Below are 21,600 nucleotides of genomic sequence, written 5' to 3'. Positions count from 1 at the left end.
ATCCTTCTGTAAGCAGCATCTGAAAGGCCTGAAGAGCACGTCCTCCCACCTCCAACAGATGAAAACATCCCCTTCTCTATCATGAGTCCAACCAACTGAAATGATTGGCCACACCCAGTCTGACCTGTTGGCAGGAAGAGAGGAAGATACTCATTTCAGATAGAGCCAAGATAAAGCAGCTTATGTAACAGACAAGGTACTCTGGGGCCACATAAAGAACTGTTTTGCTGCCTCCCCTGAACTCTTTGTATGTACACTTGATGCCTAACAAGAATTTTTTTTTTTTTTTTTTCTGATAACGGACTGGACCTTCCTACCCTTCCCAGTTCATAGCCAAGAGGTAACACTTGATTGATCTGTCTTCCCTCCTAGATGAGGAGCTCCTTTAGGGCATGGACCACACCTTATTCGTCTTCGTATCCCCTGTGTGCACCAGTGCTGGCACATAGCAGGACTGGTACACACAGCCTGCCCAACAAATGACTGAATGGTTAGAGTGAGGGTGTGGTGAGTCATTACAATAATCCAGAGAGAGGCTTTTGACAGAGCAACTACTCCACCCCTAGAGAAAGGACAGTCTGAATAGAGAACCACAGGGAAGATGTGGGTCTGGTGGCTGTGGGGAGCAGAGGGGGCATGAGAAGAAAAAGTGGTTCGTTATAAAGCCAAGGCTGAGCAGGCTGATGAAGTTTATGCCCTCAAGTCTCATGTTCTGTTGTCTCACTGGTCTAATGACAGGGCCGGCCTTTATCTGGTCGCCGGGCAAGTGTCCCTTCATTCTATAATTTCAGCTCCAACTAAAGCAACACCGTAACACTGGCTCAGTGGCCACCATTCCACAAGCCACATACGTTGCTTCAGTTTTAAATTAGGTATTGTTTTTTCTGGCTGATTGGACTGATTCTGGTCTACTAACAATGAGATGCTCATGTATGGCCCTTTCATGTAGTCAATCCTTGGTAATGTTTTTCCCTCTCTTGTAACGCTGGAAAGGATTCCTAACAAGTTGATCCAAAAATCAGCTTTCTTTGTCAACATAATGGTATCCTTTCAAACTCACATTTATAGACTTTGCAAGCTGGAAAGAAGAACAAAGCTTAGTTCCTGGTAAGGAAATTTGTCCCCAGAGGACGGAGTTGGGTCACAGTGAATTAGAAGTAGAATCTAGAGCCCCTAGCTTCCATTCCTGGCCCCTGTCCTTCTGCTATCCGCCGCAGGTGCAGCCACAGCTGCTTGGGACACAGCCAGCTCGCCCTCCTCTGCACTTCGGTGCGATCAGGGCTCCCTCTGGAGAGCTCTAAATTATCCGCGTTGGGAGGGGAGGAATGAGCAGACACGATTCTTCTGAGGTTAAGTTTCCTTGGAACGTGCCAGGTGATGTTTTTCTAAAGCTCCATCTCAACAATGCTGACTTCGAGGCTTAGGAGACAGTCCAGAAACGCACTGGTTAGCGGAGAATTTGCCACAAACAGCTGCGTGGCCGATGGGCCGCGCAGTGGCGGCGCACTACTGTATACTAACCAGCCCCCAAACCATTTATTCATCACTTATAGGCATTATTTGAGCACCTACTGTGTGTCTGGCTGCAAGCTGTCCAATAAGGAGTTGAGCGGCTCGGGGCTTTGTGACCACCTAGAGGGGTGGGATAGGGAGGGTGGGAGGGAGACGCAAGAGGGAGGGGATATGGGGATATATGTATACATATAGCTGATTCACTTTGTTATACAGCAGCAACTGACACACCACATTGTAAAGCAACTATACTCCAATAAAGGTGTTTTCTAAAAAAAAACAAAAAAAAGATTTGAGCGGCTGCCTGCAACCCCCGCCCGCCCCCCACCCCCCGCCCCAGGCCCAAGGAGCCATAGGAACCGGGAGACACAGGGACTTGTGATTCTCAACTCAGATCTGGCCTTAACTTGTGTTCCCACCTGGGGCAAGTATTGTAAGTCCTCCAGCCCGTAGCTTCAAAGCAAAAAGAAGTCTTTTCAAAAGGGAAGGGTATTTCTGGGAACCGGAGAAACACACAACAACAGCTGCAGAAGTGCTGTGAGCCCCTCTGCAGGCTCCCTGACCCGGGAACCACCGCTCACCCACCCGCGGGCGGAGGCTGCCCGCTGCCTGCCGAGCAGGCTGCCCCGTCCGGCCCCGGGGAGCCCGGGCAGCGGAGGCGCCGGGGGCGCCTTTCTCTTTAAGAGCCCCACAGGCGATGCTGATTGGCTGTAGCTATGCGGGTCTTTCTTCCCAGCTCCCTCCCTCGGAGCGCTCCCTCCCCCGCCGCTTTCTCGGCTTTTTCCACACCCCCTCCGCCCACCCCCCTGCGTCCCCCCCCAGCCCCTGACGCTCGCCTCCGGTTCCTCGCCGCAGAGTTCAGCCCCGGCAGCGGTAGGGGCGACTCGCTAGCAAGAGATGCCGGGCGCCAAGATTTGCATTCTTCAGCCGCGCTGAACGCCAGAAGAAGAGAGAAGGAAGCAGAGAAGCCCCGGGAAGGCGGGGACGGGAGGTGCGGAAATCCCCGCCTAAAAGGCAGAAGCCGTCGCCCCACCAGAGAGCTCCGCGCCGGCTGCTCGCCTGCTTGCTGCCGCTGCCACGAGCGCCCGCCTCTCCCCAGCCATGCCAGGCTCGGCCACCGACGAGGGGAAGGTCCCCTTCCGCACCGCCAAGGAGGAAATCCGTGTGGGCTTCGGGGTCGAGGGCTCGGAGGGCGGCGGCGGCGGCCGGCGGCAGGACATCGCCTGGAGGAACGTCTTCCTGATGAGCCTGCTCCACTTGGGGGCCGTGTACTCCCTGGCGCTCATCCCCAAAGCCCAGCCGCTCACTCTGCTCTGGGGTAAGTCCCGCCGGCCCCCCTGCGCCCCGGGCACCGAGGCGAGGCGGCGCCGGGGCGCGCGGGGGCGCGGGTCGCCGCTGGCTTCGGGCGGTGCGAAGCCCCCCCTCCGCTCTCCTCTCGCCTCCCCACCACGCACCCCGGCCCCCCCGGCCTGCAGTCGTCCGGCCTTTGGGACAGGCAGGTATTTCTGTGCTGGTATTTTCAACTTCTGCCTCCCCCGCTGTCTGCTTGAGTAGGCGCCTTTGGCGGCGCCTGGACGGACTCGGGGCCCTTCGGCGCCACCGCTGTGCGCAGAGGCGCACCGGCTGAACCTGGGTTCCAGGGCGGGGAGACCGATGGGATGATTGTGTCGCCCAGGCGGGTCCCAGGGGCGCTCCTTTCTGCCGCCCTTCGGCTTCTCAGTCTCCTCTGTGGGCCACGGACCTTGGGGCCGAGTTAAGGACAAGAAAGGGAGTTGCAGCGGGGGTGGAGAGACCCGGCACCGGATCAGTCTTGATGTTCGCGCAGGAGATGGAAGACACCAGTTCCCTTCCTGCCCCTGCAAGGCCCCCATCCCTGCCCCCTCCGTGATCTCTTGTGCCCAGTTGCACTTCTACGGTCCCAGAAGTTTCTCGGCGAGCACACCAACCCCGCGGTGAGAGCGCTCTGCCCCCTGCGAAAAGCTTAGACCGTGACCGAGCAGATCCCCTTCCGGGACCTATCCCTTCTGACCAGTGCCTGTCTGTCACCGCACCTGTAGCTCTCCCTCTCGCCACCCTCTTTCCTAGGACCCGCAACCCTGCCGGCATGGGAGGGAGCCCAGGAGCCCCCCCCCTCAATGCCCCCCACCTCCCGGGGCCCGGGGGCCGAGTGCCTGCCCTACGTGACTCTAGTGGCTGACCTCAGAACCACTTCCAACACCCCCTGCCCCAGCAACTGGTTTTGGCCTCAGTCCCTGCAGTGGCCACGTTAGCCGGGACAAAAGGCGCTGGCCTTGATATCCTGGGCTGAGAATTGGACGAGATGATCCAAGAAGCCCTTTCAGCTCTCCTCTCCGAGATCGCCAAGGAACGGGGGCAGGCGAAACACAACGTACTTTTATTCCCAGAGGGGAAGAGGAAGGAAGAAAATAAGAAAACCTCTTTCTGCAAGGCGTCTTATTTAGCATAGTGCCAGCTCCAAACGCCTGGGTTCATAATGGGGCCACTCGTTTCCAAGCCTTCCCCTGAAACTCTGCAGTCCCTGCTCTCGGAAGCAAACTCTTCCAGAAGATGGGGGCCTCTTAGGGGAGTGTGGCTGAGCAGAGCTGAGGAATGATGAGAGGGGCGGGGCGTCTGTGGGGATCTGTGAAGCCTCCCAGAGCCGCCTAAGCTTTGGGTAACCTCCCTGCTCAGCCCTCCCCTGCTCAGTACACCTCCTCAATTCAGTGTCCTTTCCACCATCTTCTTTACTGTTATGTGTTGGTTTCATTCTCCCTGTCTTCCTTCTTCCTTTACTTCCAGATGACTAGATCGTGAGATGCTCAGTCATTGCTTCATGGACACACTCCCCCCACCTGCCAACCAAAACCCTTATTGCCCTGGATCCTCCAGGGAGCTGCTCCCTCTCCACCCCACTCCTTCTCCCTGCAGGGGCAGGACTGTGCCTTTGGACTGCAGAGCTCACCTGCCTCCAGGGGATTGGGGCTTAGCTTTAATAGCAGCAGTGTCAGAGAGCTCAGGGAGAAGTGAGCACTTAAAATATTGTCTTACATGCCTGGAGCTCCACAGACCCACAGGCTCCATCGCTTACAGCCACCCACCCGCTGGTTCTGGCATCCCACCAGGAGCCACAAGGACAAGGCCCCCTCTCCAGGTTTGCCAGTCACCTCTGCCCTTTCCAGGCCACTCACCGTGGTGGAGACAGAATCTTTCTTCTGAAAGACCTCGGCCAGAAGACACCGTCCTCGGCCTCAAACTCCTCCAGCTTCCCCGGAGAAGTCAACACACTGCAGGACTCTGGGTTCCCCTTTGTGGGTGATGTTGCCAAGCCCATCCTTGTGCCTTCCTGCATAGTCTATTGCCTTAGCTACTTTTCATCAGTTCCATTCCCTGAATCTTGATTCACTCCCTACCTGGGTTTCATTGCTCCCCCCCCCACCAAAAAAACCCAAACAAACAGAAAAAGAGCCGACAGTGGTGGATATTGTAGTTTCAGATTCAAACTTGTGACTTAGAAACATTCCAAGTAAGTGAATGTTATCTGATGGATAGCTTGTGAGAGAAGAAGTGAGGGAGAGAGACAGCTAAGATCAGTGTGCTGTTGGCTAGAATCTATAGGGAGACTGTTGATCAGGGTTATTTTCATTGAAAGCCCTGGTGCTGTGAGCTTCAAATTTCTCCCCACTGGATGCCCGTTTCATCATCTCTCCCACTGGCTCTGTCTAGTGTTAGGACTGAGTTCACGCACCAGTGGGCTGTTCGTCCACTTCAGGGACCTGAGTTGTCAAGGCAGTAGGCTTAACTAGCCCATCTATTATTGCTTGCCACCCTCCACCCCAGGTATGGTTGCCCTGGAAACAGGAGGCATCCATGCAGAGCACCCAGCAGAGGATGTTTTAGGTGTTCAGTTGTGCGACGAGTAATTTGCGTGGCAGTAAAATATCATCCATGAAAGATCCCATCAAGTTGTTCAGTCCAGACCTCCTCCACTGCCTCACTCCCCACCTTTTTATGACTCTCCTTGGGCCCAGAGCAAGTTGTTTTCTCTTCTTATCCTTTGCAGTTTTCTGAGTGGGCAGGCTGTCAGGATGGAATGCTCTTGGTGCCCGCAGGTCCTGAGGGATGAGTTTATGACTTTTGAGCACAGAACACGACCTCCAGCTGGAGGAAAAATCTTCACCTGAAGCCTTGAGCTCACAAAAGTGCCTGCTTTGAGGGATTTTGGCCAAAGGGGCAGTTTGTTCATGCCCTGAATCCCAAGACGAGTGGAATAGGGGAGTGAGGAGCTGCAGCTGTGGTGTCGAGGTCAGAGTCCTGGCGCCTCTTCCCAGCAGCTTTGCCCTGTCTCCAGGCGTTCTGGCCCCTGGTTTCCAAAAACATGAGGGACTTTTCTGGTTTCCCTTGAAATGTCATCCGAGTCCCCTAAATATGCCTTGGTGACACCATGACAATTTCAGTGACAGTATCAGGCATGCAAAACAGTAACATGCCTTGCTCCCTTCCGTCTTGCCCCAGGGCAAATGTGACCATTGCTAAGGTAGAGACAGGATTCTCTGGTGCCCTTCAGGTTGCTGGCACCCAGCCTATGGCGAGGAATGTGAGCGGTGGCAGGAATTGACGAGGCGGTCTAGCAGGAGGGAGGGTCAGGAGAGGCTGGGGTTTGGAAGGTACTGGTCCATCAGTCAAATTCTGTCCAATTCGGAGAGTTGCCCAAAGATGAGCTGTCTTCTGTCAGGCCTTGGGTAACCTGAATCCACACCTTCGATGGTCCTGATGTGTTTGTTGGGCTTCTTTTTCCACCAAATCCCTAACATTGTTGAGGCGCTCCAAGAATGCGTGGCCATGGACTTCTGTTTTACCTCCGGGTTTGCTAGGGTGAGCACAGCTCAGAAGAGAAACAACTGAGAATGTGAATCCCTGCTCTCCTACTTACTTACCAGCTGCATGGCCTTGGGCAAATGAACATCTCCAGACCTCAGCTTTCTCACCTGTAAAATGGGTATATCACTACTTCTTGCTCATGAGGCTGTGAGAATTAAATTCGATAATAGGTGTAAACTACTTAGCACAGTGCCTGGACCTTGGCTGATGTCCAGTAATTGTTAGCTGCTCTTATTATTATTGGTCCTGATGCTGGTTTTTTTTCTTTAGTAGAAGGAAAAAAGGCCCTCTTGCAGCACAATCAATTCTACAAAGCTGGCACACAACATGGCTTCGTTGCCTCTCTTGCATAGAAAAGATTGCTTTGGCTTGGGAAACAAGGGTCCTTTCTCAAAGTCTCCAAAGAGAAATGAACACAGATCCCCCTGTCCCTCCTCCCTCCCCCATTCCCTTCTCTTTCATCCTCTCTTCCTCCTATTTTCCTCCAGAAGGCCATTATTTTGTAAAGAAGAATCTTTTTGTTCAGCTGATAACTCACCTGGTCTTTAGTGTTTTCTTTGGGGCTTTTTGAGCAGAGCCAGTTAAATTGCTGTAAAAACAGGGCCAAATCATTTCTCCTAAATGTCTTAGGGTGTCAGTTTTGACTTTTTTCCCCGTTTTTGTCTCCTTGAATTATCTTTTTTTCTTTAAATCTTTAATGCTCAAACTACTAAAAAACTGAAAAACATAAATGAATCTTCCTTTTAAATCTTGTAATTCCCAGCCCATTGTTGCAACTCTTGCGTTTTTAATAACCAGGCAAGCACTAAGAGCCCTACCCCAGGCTGGGTGGAATGCAGCGAAACCCGAGAGAATGGTGTGCTTTTGCTGGCTTAATAGTCCCAACAAGTATAAATATAGGTTGAGGTTAACATTATTAACTCGGTTTTTTTCTAACACTGGTCAAGGTCACTGCCAACTGCACTGTCATCCTGAAATGTGAAGTTGCTCTGCAGAGTGGAAACCAGAGCGGGAATCCCAGCATTGCCACTTAGTTCAACTTCTGGCAGGCCCCTTTCTGGTGTGTGAGCCTCGGTTTCCTGGTCTCTGAAATAGGGATGGTAATACTGAGCTGAAAGTTGTTTTAAGAATCAGGGCAAATGTCAAACTGGTGCCAGAGGATAGACATGCAGTGCCCTCTGTTCCTACCAACCCCACCGTGGGCCAGGCGTCAGGGAACCCGCAGGGCTTCCGTGTCTGTTTGTCTGGGACTTGGAGTTCTCGTGGCTCAAATATAAGGCATAGCCTTTAAATCCAAATAGATTATCCTGACCTCGTGTAACATTTAGTTCTCATCTTGTCCTGATTTGTGTATTGTATAACATCATAATAATTGCTTGGAAAAGTCACTGAGAGATTTACAAAAGGGTGACACCGTCATGGTGGTTTCTCTGAATTTTTATAAAAGGCAACATCGTCTTTGGTTGGCATTATTCTTTTTTTTTTTTTTTTTCCACACACACACACACTGTATTTTATTTTTACAAGAGATAAATAGACTGACACCAAGCATTGTACATGGATGACCACAACAAAAGCAACAATGATTGCAATTACCAAACATGAAACACACTCATACTATGTCATAATATTGACATTCAGTCCAGTAATCCTCCACTGTAACAGCTCCTTTACTTTGCAGTGAAAATTGATTTGTATATTCTTTGCCTCTGAGTCCTTGTGGGATTTTTTTTTTTTTAATTCAGACAGAAAGTCACAAAAATTATACTCATCCTCATCAGTTCACTCAGTCCCATGTAATTAATTTTTTTTTTCACCTTGATATTTTGTTAGCACTTTTATGAGTTCATCAGTTTTTCATTAGAGTTCTGAAAATGCTTATTCATTCAGTTCAGCAGTACAGTCAGTTACCAGAAACCTGTACTTGTCAGAGTTTTTTCCATGAATTTCTTGAAGATGAAACCCTTTTATAGGAACATATTTGCAAAATCATCAGAGTACACCCAGAACTGTCTGTAAATGACAAAAGACTTAAAAATGACCATGGTTAAAGATTTGATGAAAGTTCATAATAATGCAGTTGACAAGAAAATTAGTTATTTCTGAGATATACATTTTAAAGTAATAACTAGGATTATTACTTATAACATTATACCAGAACATATAAGATTTTTAGAAGTTTCCTGTAATGTCTGAAACATTTATATTAACATATTTCCATACATATTTCCATACAAATACAAATATAAGATTTTTAGAAATTTCATGTAATGTCTGAAACATTTATATTAACATATTTCCATACATATTTCCATACAAATACAAATATAAAATTTTTAGAAATTTCATGTAATGTCTGAAACATTTATATTAACATATTTCCATACAAATAACCCAATGAAAGTTTAGTATTAGTTGTTTTGTTTGTTTTTTTATACTGCAGGTTCTTATTAGGCATCAGTTTTATACACATCAGTGTATACATGTCAATCCCAATCGCCCAATTCAGCACACCACCATCCCCACCTCACCGCAGTTTTCCCCCCTTGGTGTCCATATGTCCATTCTCTACATCTGTGTCTCAACTTCTGCCCTGCAAACTGGCTCATCTGTACCATTTTTCTAGGTTCCACATACATGCATTAATATACGATATTTGTTTTTCTCTTTCTGACTTACTTCACTCTGTATGACAGTCTCTAGATCCATCCACGTCTCAACAAATGACTCAATTTCGTTCCTTTTTATGGCTGAGTAATATTCCATTGTATATATGTACCACAACTTCTTTATCCATTCGTCTGTTGATGGGCATTTAGGTTGCTTCCATGACCTGGCTATTGTAAATAGTGCTGCAATGAACATTCGGGTGCATGTGTCTTTTTGAATTACGGTTTTCTCTGGGTATATGCCCAGTAGTGGGATTGCTGGGTCATATGGTAATTCTATTTTTAGTTTTTTAAGGAACCTCCATATTGTTCTCCATAGTGGCTGTATCAATTTACATTCCCACCAACAGTGCAAGAGGGTTCCCTTTTCTCCACACCCTCTCCAGCATTTGTTGTTTGTAGATTTTCTGATGATGCCCATTCTAACAGGAGTGAGGTGATACCTCATTGTAGTTTTGATTTGCATTTCTCTAATAATTAGTGATGTTGAGCATCTTTTCATGTGCTTCGTGGCCGTCTGTATGTCTTCTTTGGAGAAATGTCTATTTAGGTCTTCTGCCCATTTTTGGATTGGGGTGTTTGTTTCTTTGATATTGAGCTGAATGAGCTGTTTATATATTTTGGAGATTAATCCTTTGTCCATTGATTCATTTGCAAATATTTTCTCCCATTCTGAGGGTTGTCTTTTCGTCTTGTTTATGGTTTCCTTTGCTGTGCAAAAGCTTTGAAGTTTCATTAGGTCCCATTTGTTTATTTTTGTTTTTATTTCCATTACTCTAGGAGGTGGATCAAAAAAGACCTTGCTGTGATTTATGTCAAAGAGTGTTCTTCCTATGTTTTCCTCTAAGAGTTTTATAGTGTCCAGTCTTATATTTAGGTCTCTAATCCATTTTGAGTTTATTTTTGTGTATGGTGTTAGGGAGTATTCTAATTTCATTCTTTTACATGTAGCTGTCCAGTTTTCCCAGCACCACTTATTGAAGAGACTGTCTTTTCTCCATTGTATATCTTTGCCTCCTTTGTCATAGATTAGTTGACCATAGGTGCGTGGGTTAATCTCTGGGCTTTCTATCTTATTCCATTGATCTATGTTTCTGTTTTTGTGCCAGTACCATATTGTCTTGATTACTGTAGCTTTGTAGTATAGTCTGAAGTCAGGGAGTCTGATTCCTCCAGCTCCATTTTTTTGCCTCAAGACTGCTTTGGCTATTCGGGGTCTTTTGTGTCTCCATACAAATTTTAAGATGATTTGTTCTAGCTCCGTAAAAAATGCCATTGGTAATTTGATAGGGATTGCATTGAATCTGTAGATTGCTTTGGGTAGTATACTCATTTTCACAATGTTGATTCTTCCAATCCAAGAACATGGTATATCTCTCCATCTGTTGGTATCATCTTTTTTTTTTTTTTTTTTTTAAAGGATTTTCTTATTTATTTATTTATTTATTTATTTATTTTTGGCTGTGTTGGGTCTTCGGTTCGTGCGAGGGCTTTCTCCAGTTGCGGCAAGCGGGGGCCACTCTTCATCGCGGTGCAGGGACCGCTCTTCATCGCGGTGCGCGGGCCTTTCTCTATCGCGGCCCCTCCCGTCGCGGGGCACAGGCTCCAGACGCGCAGGCTCAGCAATTGTGGCTCACGGGCCCAGCTGCTCCGTGGCATGTGGGATCTTCCCAGACCAGGGCTCGAACCCGTGTCCCCTGCATTAGCAGGCAGATTCTCAACCACTGCGCCACCAGGGAAGCCCGGTATCATCTTTAATATCTTTCATCAGTGTCTTATAGTTTTCTGCATACAGGTCTTTTGTCTCCCTAGGTAGGTTTATTCCTAGGTATTTTATTCTTTTTGTTGCAATGGTAAATGGGAGTGTTTCCATAATTTCTCTTTCAGATTTTTCATCATTAGTGTATAGGAATGCAAGAGATTTCTGTGCATTAATTTTGTAACCTGCAACTTTACCATATTCATTAATTAGCTCTAGCAGTTTTCTGGTGGCAGTTTTAGGATTCTCTATGTATAGTATCATGTCATCCACAAACAGTGACAGTTTTACTTCTTCTTTTCCAATTTGTATTCCTTTTATTTCTTTTTCTTCTCTGATTGCCGTGGCTAGGACTTCCAGAACTATGTTGAATAATAGTGGTGAGAGTGGACATCCTTGTCTCGTTCCTGATCTTAGAGGAAATGCTTTCAGTTTTTCACCATTGAGAATGATGTTTGCTGTGGGTTTGTCATATATGGCCTTTATTATGTTGAGGTAGGTTCCCTCTATGCCCACTTTCTGGAGAGTTTTTATCAGAAATGGGTGTTGAATTTTGTCAAAAGCTTTTTCTGCATCTATTGAGATGATCATATAGTTTTTATTCTTCAATTTGTTAATATGGTGTATCACATTGATTGATTTGCGTATATTGAAGAATCCTTGCATCCCTGGGATAAATCCCACTTGATCGTGGTGTATGATCCTTTTAATGTGTTGTTGGATTCTGTTTGCTAGTATTTTGTTGAGGATTTTTGCATCTATATTCATCAGTGATATTGGTCTGTAATTTTCTTTTTTTTTAGTGTCTTTGTCTGGTTTTGGTATCAGGGCGATGGTGGCCTCATAGAATGAGTTTGGGAGAGTTCCTTCCTCTGCAATTTTTTGGAAGAGTTTGAGAAGTATGGGTGTTAGCTCTTCTCTAAATGTTTGATAGAATTCACCTGTGAAGCCATCTGGTCCTGGACTTTCGTTTGTTGGAAGATTTTTAATCACAGTTTCAATTTCATTACTTGTGATTGGTCTGTTCATATTTTCTGTTTCTTCCTGATTCAGTCTTGGAAGGTTATACCTTTCTAAGAATTTGTCCATTTCTTCCAGGTTGTCCATTTTATTGGCATAAAGTTGCTTGTAGTAGTCTCTTAGGATGTTTTGTATTTCTGCGGTGTCTGTTGTAACTTCTCCTTTTTCATTTCTGATTTTATTGATTTGAGTCCTCTCCCTCGTTTTCTTGATGAGTCTGGCTAATGGCTTATCAATTTTGTTTATCTTCTCAAAGAACCAACTTTTAGTTTTATTGATCTTTGCTATTGTTTTCTTTGTTTCTATTTCATTTATTTCTGCTCTGATCTTTATGATTTCTTTCCTTCTGCTAACTTTGGGTTTTGTTTGTTCTTCTTTCTCTAGTTTCTTTAGGTGTAAGGTTAGATTGTTTACTTGAGATTTTTCTTGTTTCTTTAGGTAGGCTTGTATAGCTATAAACTTCCCTCTTAGAACCGCTTTTGCTGCATCCCATAGGTTTTGGGTCGTCGTGTTTTCATTGTCATTTGTCTCTAGGTATTTTTTTATTTCCTGTTTGATTTCTTCAGTGATCTCTTGGTTATTTAGTAACGTATTGTTTAGCCTCCATGTGTTTGTCTTTTTTACGTTTTTTTCCCTGTAATTGATTTCTAATCTCATAGCGTTGTGGTCAGAAAAGATGCTTGATATGATTTCAATTTTCTTAAATTTACTGAGGCTTGATTTGTGACCCAAGATGTGATCTATCCTGGAGAATGTTCCGTGCGCACTTGAGAAGAACGTGTAATCTGCCGTTTTTGGATGGAATGTCCTATATATATCAATTAAATCTATCTGGTCTATTGTGTCATTTAAAGCTTCTGTTTCCTTATTTAGTTTCATTTTGGATGATCTGTCCATTGGTGTAAGTGAGGTGTTAAAGTCCCCCACTATGATTGTGTTACTGTCGATTTCCTCTTTTATAGCTGTTAGCAGTTGCCTTATGTATTGAGGTGCTCCTATGTTGGGTGCATATATATTTATAATTGTTATATCTTCTTCTTGGATTGATCCCTGGATCATTATGTAGTGTCCTTCCTTGTCTCTTGTAACATTCTTTATTTTAAAGTCTATTTTATCTGATATGAGTATAGCTACTCCAGCTTTCTTTTGATTTCCATTTGCATGGAATATCTTTTTCCATCCCCTCACTTTCAGTCTGTATGTGTCCCTAGGTCTGAAGTGGGTCTCTTGTAGACAGCATATATATGGGTCTTGTTTTTGTATCCATTCAGCCAGTCTATGTCTTTTGGTTGGGGCATTTAATCCATTCACGTTTAAGGTAATTATCGATATGTATGTTCCTATGACCATTTTCTTAATTGTTTTGGGGTTGTTTTTGTAGGTCCTTTTCTTCTCTTGTGTTTCCTACTTAGAGAAGTTCCTTTAGCATTTGTTGTAGCGCTGGTTTGGCGGTGCTGAATTCTCTTAGCTTTTGCTTGTCTGTAAAGGTTTTGATTTCTCCATCAAATCTAAATGAGATCCTTGCTGGGTAGAGTAATCTTGGTTGTAGGTTCTTCCCTTTCATCACTTTAAGTATATCATGCCACTCCCTTCTGGCTTGCAGAGTTTCTGCTGAGAAATCAGCTGTTAACCTTATGGGAGTTCCCTTGTATGTTATTTGTCATTTTTCCCTTGCTGCTTTCAGTAATTTTTCTTTGTCTTTAATTTTTGCCACTTTGATTACTATGTGTCTCGGCGTGTTTCTCCTTGGGTTTATTCTGTATGGGACTCTCTGCACTTCCTGGACTTGGGTGGCTATTTCCTTTCCCATGTTAGGGAAGTTTTCGACTATAATCTCTTCAAATATTTTCTCTGGTCCTTTCTCTCTCTCTTCTCCTTCTGGGACCCCTATAATGCGAATGTTGTTGTGTTTAATGTTGTCCCAGAGGTCTCTTAGGCTGTCTTCATTTCTTTTCATTCTTTTTTCTTTAGTCTCTTCCGCAGCAGTGAATTCCACCATTCTGTCTTCCAGGTCACTTATCCGTTCTTCTGCCTCAGTTATTCTGCTATTGATTCCTTCTAGTGTAGTTTTCATTTCAGTTATTGTATTGGTCATCTCTGTTTGTTTGTTCTTTAATTCTTCTAGGTCTTTGTTAATCATTTCTTGCATCTTCTCAATCTTTGCCTCCATTCTTATTCCGAGATCCTGGATCATCTTCATTATCATTATTCTGAATTCTTTTTCTGGAAGGTTGCCTATCTCCACTTCATTTAGTTGTTTTTCTGGGGTTTTTTCTTGTTCCTTCATCTGGTACACAGCCCTCTGCCTTTTCATCTTCTCTGTCTTTCTGTAACTGTGGTTTTTGGTCCACAGGCTGCAGGATTGTAGTTTTTCTTGCTTCTGTTGTCTGCCCTCTGGTGGTTGAGGCTATCTAAGAGGCTTGATGGGAGGCTCTGGTGGTGGGTAGAGCTGACTGTTGCTGTGGCGGTCAGAGCTCAGTAAAACCTTAATCCACTGGACTGTTGATGGGTGGGGCTGGGTTCCCTCCCTGTTGGTTGTTTTGCCTGAGGCAACCCGACACTGGAGCCTACCCGTGCTCTTTGGTGGGGTTAATGGCAGACTCTGGGAGGGCTCACGCCAAGGAGAACTTCCCAGGACCTCTGCTGCCAGTGTCCTTATCCCCACGGTGAAACAGAGCCACCACTTGCCTCTGCAGGACACCCCCCAACACCAGCAGGTACGTCTGGTTCAGTCTCCCCCAGGGTCACTGCTCCTTCCCCTGGGTCCCGATGCACACATTACTTTGTGTGTGCCCTCCAAGAGTGGGGTCTCTGTTTCCCCCAGTCCTGTCACAGTCCTGCAATCAATTCCCACTAGACTTCAAAGTCTGATTCTCTAGGAATTCCTCCTCCCGTTGCCGGACCCCCAGGTTGGGAAGCCTGACGTGGGGCTCAAAACCTTCACTCCAGTGGGTGGACTTCTGTGGTATAAGTGTTCTCCAGTCTGTGAGTCACCCACCCAGCAGTTATGGGATTTGATTTTACTCTGATTGCGCCCCTCCTACCGTCTCACTGTGGCTTCTCCTCTGTCCTTGGACGTGGGGTATCCTCCTTGGTGAAGTCCAGGGTCTTCCTGTCAATGATTGTCCAGCAGCCAGTTGTGATTCTGGTGCTCTCGCAAGAGGGAGTGAGAGCACGTCCTTCTACTCTGCCATCTTGGTTAATCCTCGGCATTATTCTTGATGCGCATTTATTTTGACATTCTGTAGTCTCTAGTGTGCGGTCTCGCCATCCCTCTGCTGTGACATGTCCTGCTTCTGTGGAAGTGCCACCCTGGGGTTAAGAGTGTGGACGTGAGAGTCAGAGGATCTGGGTTCAAGGCCCAGCCCCCCAGCTATAGCCTTGGGCAGGTCGCTCACCCCCCGTAGCCTCAGCGTCCCCAGCTGCACAGTGAGAAGAGCGGTACAACCAGCAGCATGTGGCAGCTGGAGTGAAAGGAACGAGAGTGAGGCACTTGGCCCTCGGTGCTTCCCTTCGCGCCTTCCCTTCCTTTAGCTCCCCCTTTGGTGGCTGGGACTTGTGCCGGCTGCCCCCTGGTTGTCAGAAAGCCCTGGTCAGGGGTAAAGCAGTTGGTTTTCTGAGTTTGTTTTCCCTGGCAATGGGTTGGTGGCCACCCCAGCAGGGACCCGCTATCCTCCCTCATCAGTGTCTGCCGTTTGTTCACTCTGAGTATGAACGGCCACGAGAGCGCCTCACAGCTGCACGTGCAGTCACATATTCACTTGTCCACTAATTCATTCATTCTTTTCCTTTTCAACTATTGTCAAAACATACCAGAATCACTTGGGGCTCTTTTAAAATATTCAGAAGCCTGGGCGCCCCCCCACCCGGATCTACTGCACTGGAATCTCTAGGAGTGAGGTCCTGGCTTTTTTGAAAAAGACATTAAGGTGTTTCTGATGCACAGCGGGGCTGAGAACCATTACTTAATTCCCTTATCCATATTCAGTTATGCTTATTACTCACCCATTACTTGCCAGGCACCGACACCATCCCTGACTTCACGGCACTTAAGGCCAGTTGGCGAGACAGACGGGTGCACCAGTGAGAACCGCCAAGGCAGCATTAGCTGCAGGTGCCAGCCTGGGGGAGTTGGGGAGGCTTCCCGGGGGAGGAGGTGGCTGGACTGAGCCTCCAGGAGGCCCGAGGCTGGCTGGCCAAGGGGTTTGGGTGAGATGGCACTGTAGCCACAGGCTACAGAGCTCCCGAGGGGAGAGGGGAGAGCCAGTCAAGGACCTGGTGGTTCAGCGAGGCTGAAGGTGATCAGGGCCCAGATCCAGGGCAGGAAGATCCAACAGGACCAGGAAGACTGGGAGGAGATCAGGCTTTCGGAGGGGCTGCCCTTCAGCCTCTACCTGCCTCTCACCTCCTCTCACCCATCACACACACCAGCCTCTCTTGGTGTATAACTTCTAGACCAGACACATGGCAGCGGGATGAGTGAGTCTGAAGATTTTCGGGAAGGACCCTGAGGCAGACGCCTTGGAGCAGGTGTGCAGTGGGGCCGGGCACCTCTGTCAGGCTGGCCAGAGCTGAGGGAGAGCTAGAAATAATGTCTCAGCTGGGCCTTTGATCTCACAGATTCAGGGGTATTGTCTCAGGACTAAATTACTAAAATGCCCCAAGGGTATAATAGCACAGGCATACCAGACCCAGGGCTCTCTCCTTCTCCTGTGTTCCTCTTTCCTCTGTTTCTCAAAGGTACAGGTGTGTAGGGGAGTTCTCACCTCACTTCCTCCCTTGAACCTGAGCTTAAACAGCTGGTTCTCACTACCCTCCTTCTCAACGTCCTGCTTCCCATTTCTGCAGCTTATTACGGAGGGTTCTGTGGGTCCCTGCAGGCTGTGGTCCAGCAACATCACCTGGGAGCTCGTTAAGAAGAAAGACTCTCAGACCCCACCCTGGACCTATTGAATCACTACCTGCACTGATAAGGTCTCCAGGTGACCCATCTGCAGTGAACTTAGAGAATCACTCCCTCAAGTCAGGCCACAGGCCGACGGGTCAGAGAAGCTGCACATGGGTGGGATTTGGCAACTCTTTCTTTTTCCGTTTAATGGCCTCCTCCCGTTTGCCTCCCCTCCTCCCCTCCTGCCTCCTTGTAGCTTATTTTAGAAGATGTCGGGATCCTGCTTCTCTTGCCAACAAAAGGCTGTTGCTAAAATCTTTCAGCCGGCAGCAGTGATGTTTAATTCATGGGCTAGAAAATTAATTTTATTTTCATGAGTAGAGCTGGAGAAAAATAACAGGAAGTCTCTGTGCATGGCCCTTGGGAATTCAGCATGTCTGTTTAACTGGTAAAACAGTTAACAGTTCATTTACCAGATGAACGGGTAAAGGCGAGGGGGCCTCAGGAAAGGGCCACCTTCCACAAAGGATGCTTTTGGCTGCAAGTAGCACAAAACTCAACTTAGGATGGCTTAAAAGATAAGGACAATTTCTAATTTCACTGGTAGGTAATCCTAAGGTAGGGCACTTGTGGGATGACTCAGTAATAACATCAAAGTGCAGGTTTCACTTCTGCCATGGTGGCCTTGTGGAATTTAGTTTTCCTTGTGGTTACAAGATGGCTGCCAGAGTTCCAGGAGTTACAACAGTGTCCTACAGAAGAAGAGAGAGGCTGCCCCTTCCTGAAGTCTCATCAGAGAGAAACTCTCTCCTGGTCATCTCACAGCTGATGTCTCCTCAAGTCTCACTTGCAGGATTGTGTCCCAAGTCCCTTGTTAAACCATCACTGGCAAGGGATTCAGGCTAATCAGTGTTAGCCACTGAGCCACATGCCACATGAGGCGGGGGTTAAGAGCCAAACACAACCCAGGCTCTGGGGGAAGGGAGCAGAGGGCATGGCTGCTGGGACAGCCCACACCTCTGCTCCCGGGCCTGCCTTTACTCCCTCTCATGACCTTCCCTCTTTGGTGTCCCCTCCATTCCCTGGAAAGGCTCTGATTTCATATTTTAGCACGCTCTTCCCCTCTACTCCCTACCCGCTCCGCTTGTCTCCAGTCCTGCTGTCATTTCAGCGAGGTGTAAATGTCTGCCTTTTCCGTGAGGCTCTGCGCTCTCCCGTAGCACATCTGCCTCCCCAGAGCCTGGCAACGGCCTCTGCTCAACACACACTGTGCTGGGGGAATGGATGCAGGAGGAGACGAGTGAATGAGTTTAATCTTTGTGTGGCCTTTCTTTCTAAGGAAAGTTTTCATGTTGTTTCTTAACTTTGAAGATGTTTTTGCCCCTGTAAGAGAACTTTCCATGTGATTTTGGGGAAAGGACTGGGGAGAGAGAAGCCTTTCTCAGTGCCCCAGGAACCTGCATGCCCCTCTGCACCTGTGTCCACCTGGGAGTACCCTGACCTCAGTGGGGAGCTTGCAGAATTCTCTATCGCTCCTCTGGGTTTTTATGGGGTGAGACGGGGCTGGGGAAGGTTGCTCTGGGCACAGGGAAGTGTTAAATGCCTTGTGGGAGAATGGATTTAAAAAGAAAAAGATGGACAGTGAGTGACTTAGAATGTGTTCTTTACCAAGGTTTTCCATGGTGACACACTTTCCTCAGGCTGATGAATGGTTTTCTTGGCTGGTCATTGTCTTCATCGTTCAGGCGACACAGAACGTCAGTGATAACGTCACGGTCAGATTTCTATTCTCTTGCCTCAGATTTTACTTAAAAGGGCATTTAAAAGTCCACTTAAAAAAAAAAGTCCACTTAACCTCACCCAGCAGGTACTTTTTTTTTAAAAATAAATTTATTTATTCATTTTTGGCTGCGTTGGGTTTTCGCTGCTGCATGCGGGCTTTCTCTAGTTGCGGCGAGCCAGGGCTACTCTTCATTGCGGTGCATGGGCTTCTCACTTCGGTGGCTTCTCTTGTTGTGGAGCATGGGCTCTAGGCGCGCAAGCCTTAGTAGTTGTGGCGCACGGGCTTGGTTGCTCTGCGGCATGTGGGATCCTCCTGGACCAGGGCTCGAACCCGTGTCTCCTGCATTGGCAGGCGGCTTCCTAACCATTGCGCTACCAGGGAAGCCCTGCCCTTGAAATGGAAAAAAAAAAAAAAAATCAAATACCAGTGGACTTGGAAATGAAGAGGTACAAGAATAGAGTTTAGAACTCAGGTTTAAATTTGTTTTCTACCTGTACCACTGTCTGTTGTATGCATACCATCATGCCCTCGCAATTTGGCTGTATTGGTTTTAGCTTGGTTCCCTAAAGAGACAATGACTGTAAATGCAGCCTGTGACCTGCATGAGCAAGGCCATCTCCCAAAGCATCCTCCACCTCATCGTCAAAAAACATTTATCAAGCAGGCAGTTAATTTCCTATGGTCTTGAGCCAGGCACTGTGTAAAAAAACAGAGACCTGGTCTCTACCCTCCTACCTTTTATAACTCAGAGGAACAGCTGTGATTTTCCCCAAGTAGTGTATCCAACTTAATGTTCTCTTGGCATGAGTAGAAGTGGAAAATACTCTTAACTTCTTTAAAAGTTGTATGCATGAAATTAGAAATGAATTTCTAAAATGTACCTTTCCTGGAGTAGTTTGTCGATTCCCTCCTCTAATAAATACATTCATAAGAAGCTTTTGCAGATGGTTACAATGAAGATCGTCTCTATTCTCAGCCTGTGAGTCAGTGGAGTGTCCCTGAAAGCATTTGTTTTGCCCTAGAGTCTCTATAAGCAAAAGAAGGTATTTATTAGCAAGTGTGAATAATGCCCACATATCTCCCCCTCCCATCTCCCACCCCCAAATCCATTGTGTTTGGCTCCCTAGCTCCTGACAAGTGGGTGAGTCATTAACATTTTTGAGCCCTGCTTGAATTACTCCAGGGTCTTGACTCCATCTGGAGCTACCCTCTGAGCATAGACTGGGTATGAACATAACTTGGCAGAGCTCCCAGGAGGGTTGGAATAAACCATAGTTATTAGAGCTAATATTTCTTCATGCACAGAGCTGGTAGTCAGTCAGTGTTCGCCCAGTGGTTAAAATCATTGGATAACTGTGCCTTCCCTGGTGCTCCTGGAATTCCCAACAATCCAGGAGCTGAAGGGTCAATACCTGGCTCAGCTGCAGGGCTTAAATCTAAAAATAAATTTGTTCTGATTGGTTTTGATTGGTTGGTGCCCTTGTGGGTTGTCAATTTTTTTAAAATTGAAGTATAGTTGATTTACAATATTGTGTTACTTTCACATGTACAGCAAAGTAATTTGGAGATATATATATATATATATATATATATATATATATATATATATATATATTCTTTTTTTGATTCTTCTCCATTATAGGTTATTATAAGATATTGAATATAGTTCCCTATGGTGTACTCAAATATTTTTAATATCATCTCTGCATATGCATTTTCTTGTTATCATATGATTCATATAATCTTCAGCTTCTATCCTTTTCTATTTTAACTGAATGAGAACTTTGAAAAAATCAGTCAGTCATTCTGGCTTAAATTTATATCCTAAATCATGTAAGGAAAGGTATTAGGGCCCAATCTAAGTTCTGGGGTTGAAAGTAAATCACCTGTCCTAATAAAAACTTCTTTTGTGATAGAGGCAATGTGTGTCTAAAAGGTGATTTTTATTCTCTAGTTTATAATTGCCTTTATGTAAGATTCCCCCCGAAACATTTGATATTAATCATCAGAAAAAAATAACATTGGAAAAGTCAGATTGTGAAGGTGTATCGCTAAGTGTTGGGAGTTGGGAGGACAGAACGTGGAGGACCTTACCGCTAATCCAGGTGGTACTCCTAGCTCACAGGTCATTGCCCATGATGTTGTGGACGGTGTCTAGGCTCCCAGCAGCCCAGGGTCGGTGCCACTCAAACCATACCTGAGGCTTGGTACAGGGAATTGTTTTAATGATAGAAATTTTCAAACATACATAAAAGTAAAGAGAATGGAGTCTCTATCCCCACACCCACCCCTCACCTGGGGATTTTTTTTTTTTTGGTAACTTTTTACTTTGATATATAATTTCAGATACATAGAAGAGTTGTAAGAACAGTACAGGGAACTCCCATTTACTCTACGCAGACTGAACAATTTCCATCTTATCCCATTGGCTTTATCATATTCTCTATGTGTATATGTATACATATGTGTGACTACTATTTTTTCTGAGCCATTTGAGAATAAGTCGGAGATATTGTGTCCTTTTATCTCTAAATACTTCAGTATGTATTTCCTAACAATAAGAATACAACCACAGTATAATGTTCAAAACCAAGAATTTAACCTTGATATTATATATATATATATATTTTTGCGATGCCGAGCAGCATATGGGATCGTAATTCACCCACCAGGAATGGAACTGGCCCCCGCTGCTTTGGAAGCACAGAGTCTTAACCACTGGACCACCAGGGAAGTCCCAACCTTGATATTATCTAATCCACAGTGGATAGCCGAATGTCATCAGGTATCCTAGCAATGTCCTTTATAGCTTCCCCCCCCCCCCTTTCGGATTAGATTGAAGCAAATTCAAGACAATTGCATCTGTATATACTTAAGTATCCAGTATTAGTTGGGGTACTTCTGGCTACATTGTCCTCATGGAAAACCTCGGGGGCCACCTTTCCCCTACCAACTTCCCCCAGCTCTTTGCGGGAAAACATTTGTGAGGGGCAGTTTTCAGAAGCGGGAAGGGGTAGAAACTGAGAAGCAGACATGGGTAATGAGCGAGGCAGTAGTTCTCAGGCTGGTCTGCGGCCTGTGTATTGGGGGT

General features: G+C 46.3%; 1 protein-coding gene and 1 long non-coding RNA gene across 8 annotated transcripts in view; one reads left to right on the top strand and one right to left on the bottom strand.

The window, feature by feature from the left end:
• The first annotated feature begins 2,707 nt into the window (after positions 1-2,707).
• The window catches only part of LOC130708224 (NUT family member 2G-like), a 59,326-nt gene continuing 40,433 nt past the window's right edge, over positions 2,708-21,600 (top strand). Inside the window, exons 1-2 of one of the 2 annotated variants that reach the window (XM_057546496.1) lie at positions 2,708-2,830; positions 4,312-4,824. In XM_057546496.1, the coding sequence (XP_057402479.1) occupies positions 4,328-4,824 (497 nt within the window). In that variant the 5' untranslated portion in view covers positions 2,708-2,830; positions 4,312-4,327. Of the gene's footprint in view, positions 2,831-4,311; positions 4,825-21,600 lie in introns of those variants that run through there. The other variant, XM_057546498.1, reaches the window with a different exon arrangement.
• Positions 18,639-21,600, bottom strand: part of LOC130708226 (uncharacterized) — a 30,682-nt gene continuing 27,720 nt past the window's right edge. For all 6 annotated transcript variants that reach the window (XR_009008332.1, XR_009008328.1, XR_009008329.1 and 3 more), the window contains 3 exons: positions 20,604-20,712; positions 19,391-19,536; positions 18,639-18,899 (listed from right to left, as the gene is read on the bottom strand). This is a non-coding gene — a long non-coding RNA (uncharacterized LOC130708226). The remainder of the gene's footprint in view (positions 18,900-19,390; positions 19,537-20,603; positions 20,713-21,600) is intronic.

The sequence above is a fragment of the Balaenoptera acutorostrata genome, chromosome 5, assembly GCF_949987535.1.
Source record: "Balaenoptera acutorostrata chromosome 5, mBalAcu1.1, whole genome shotgun sequence".
In the NCBI taxonomy this organism is placed as follows: Eukaryota; Metazoa; Chordata; class Mammalia; order Artiodactyla; family Balaenopteridae; genus Balaenoptera; species Balaenoptera acutorostrata.
The sequence above is the reverse complement of the archived record's forward strand: the minus strand, read 5'-3'. Positions and strand labels throughout refer to the sequence as shown.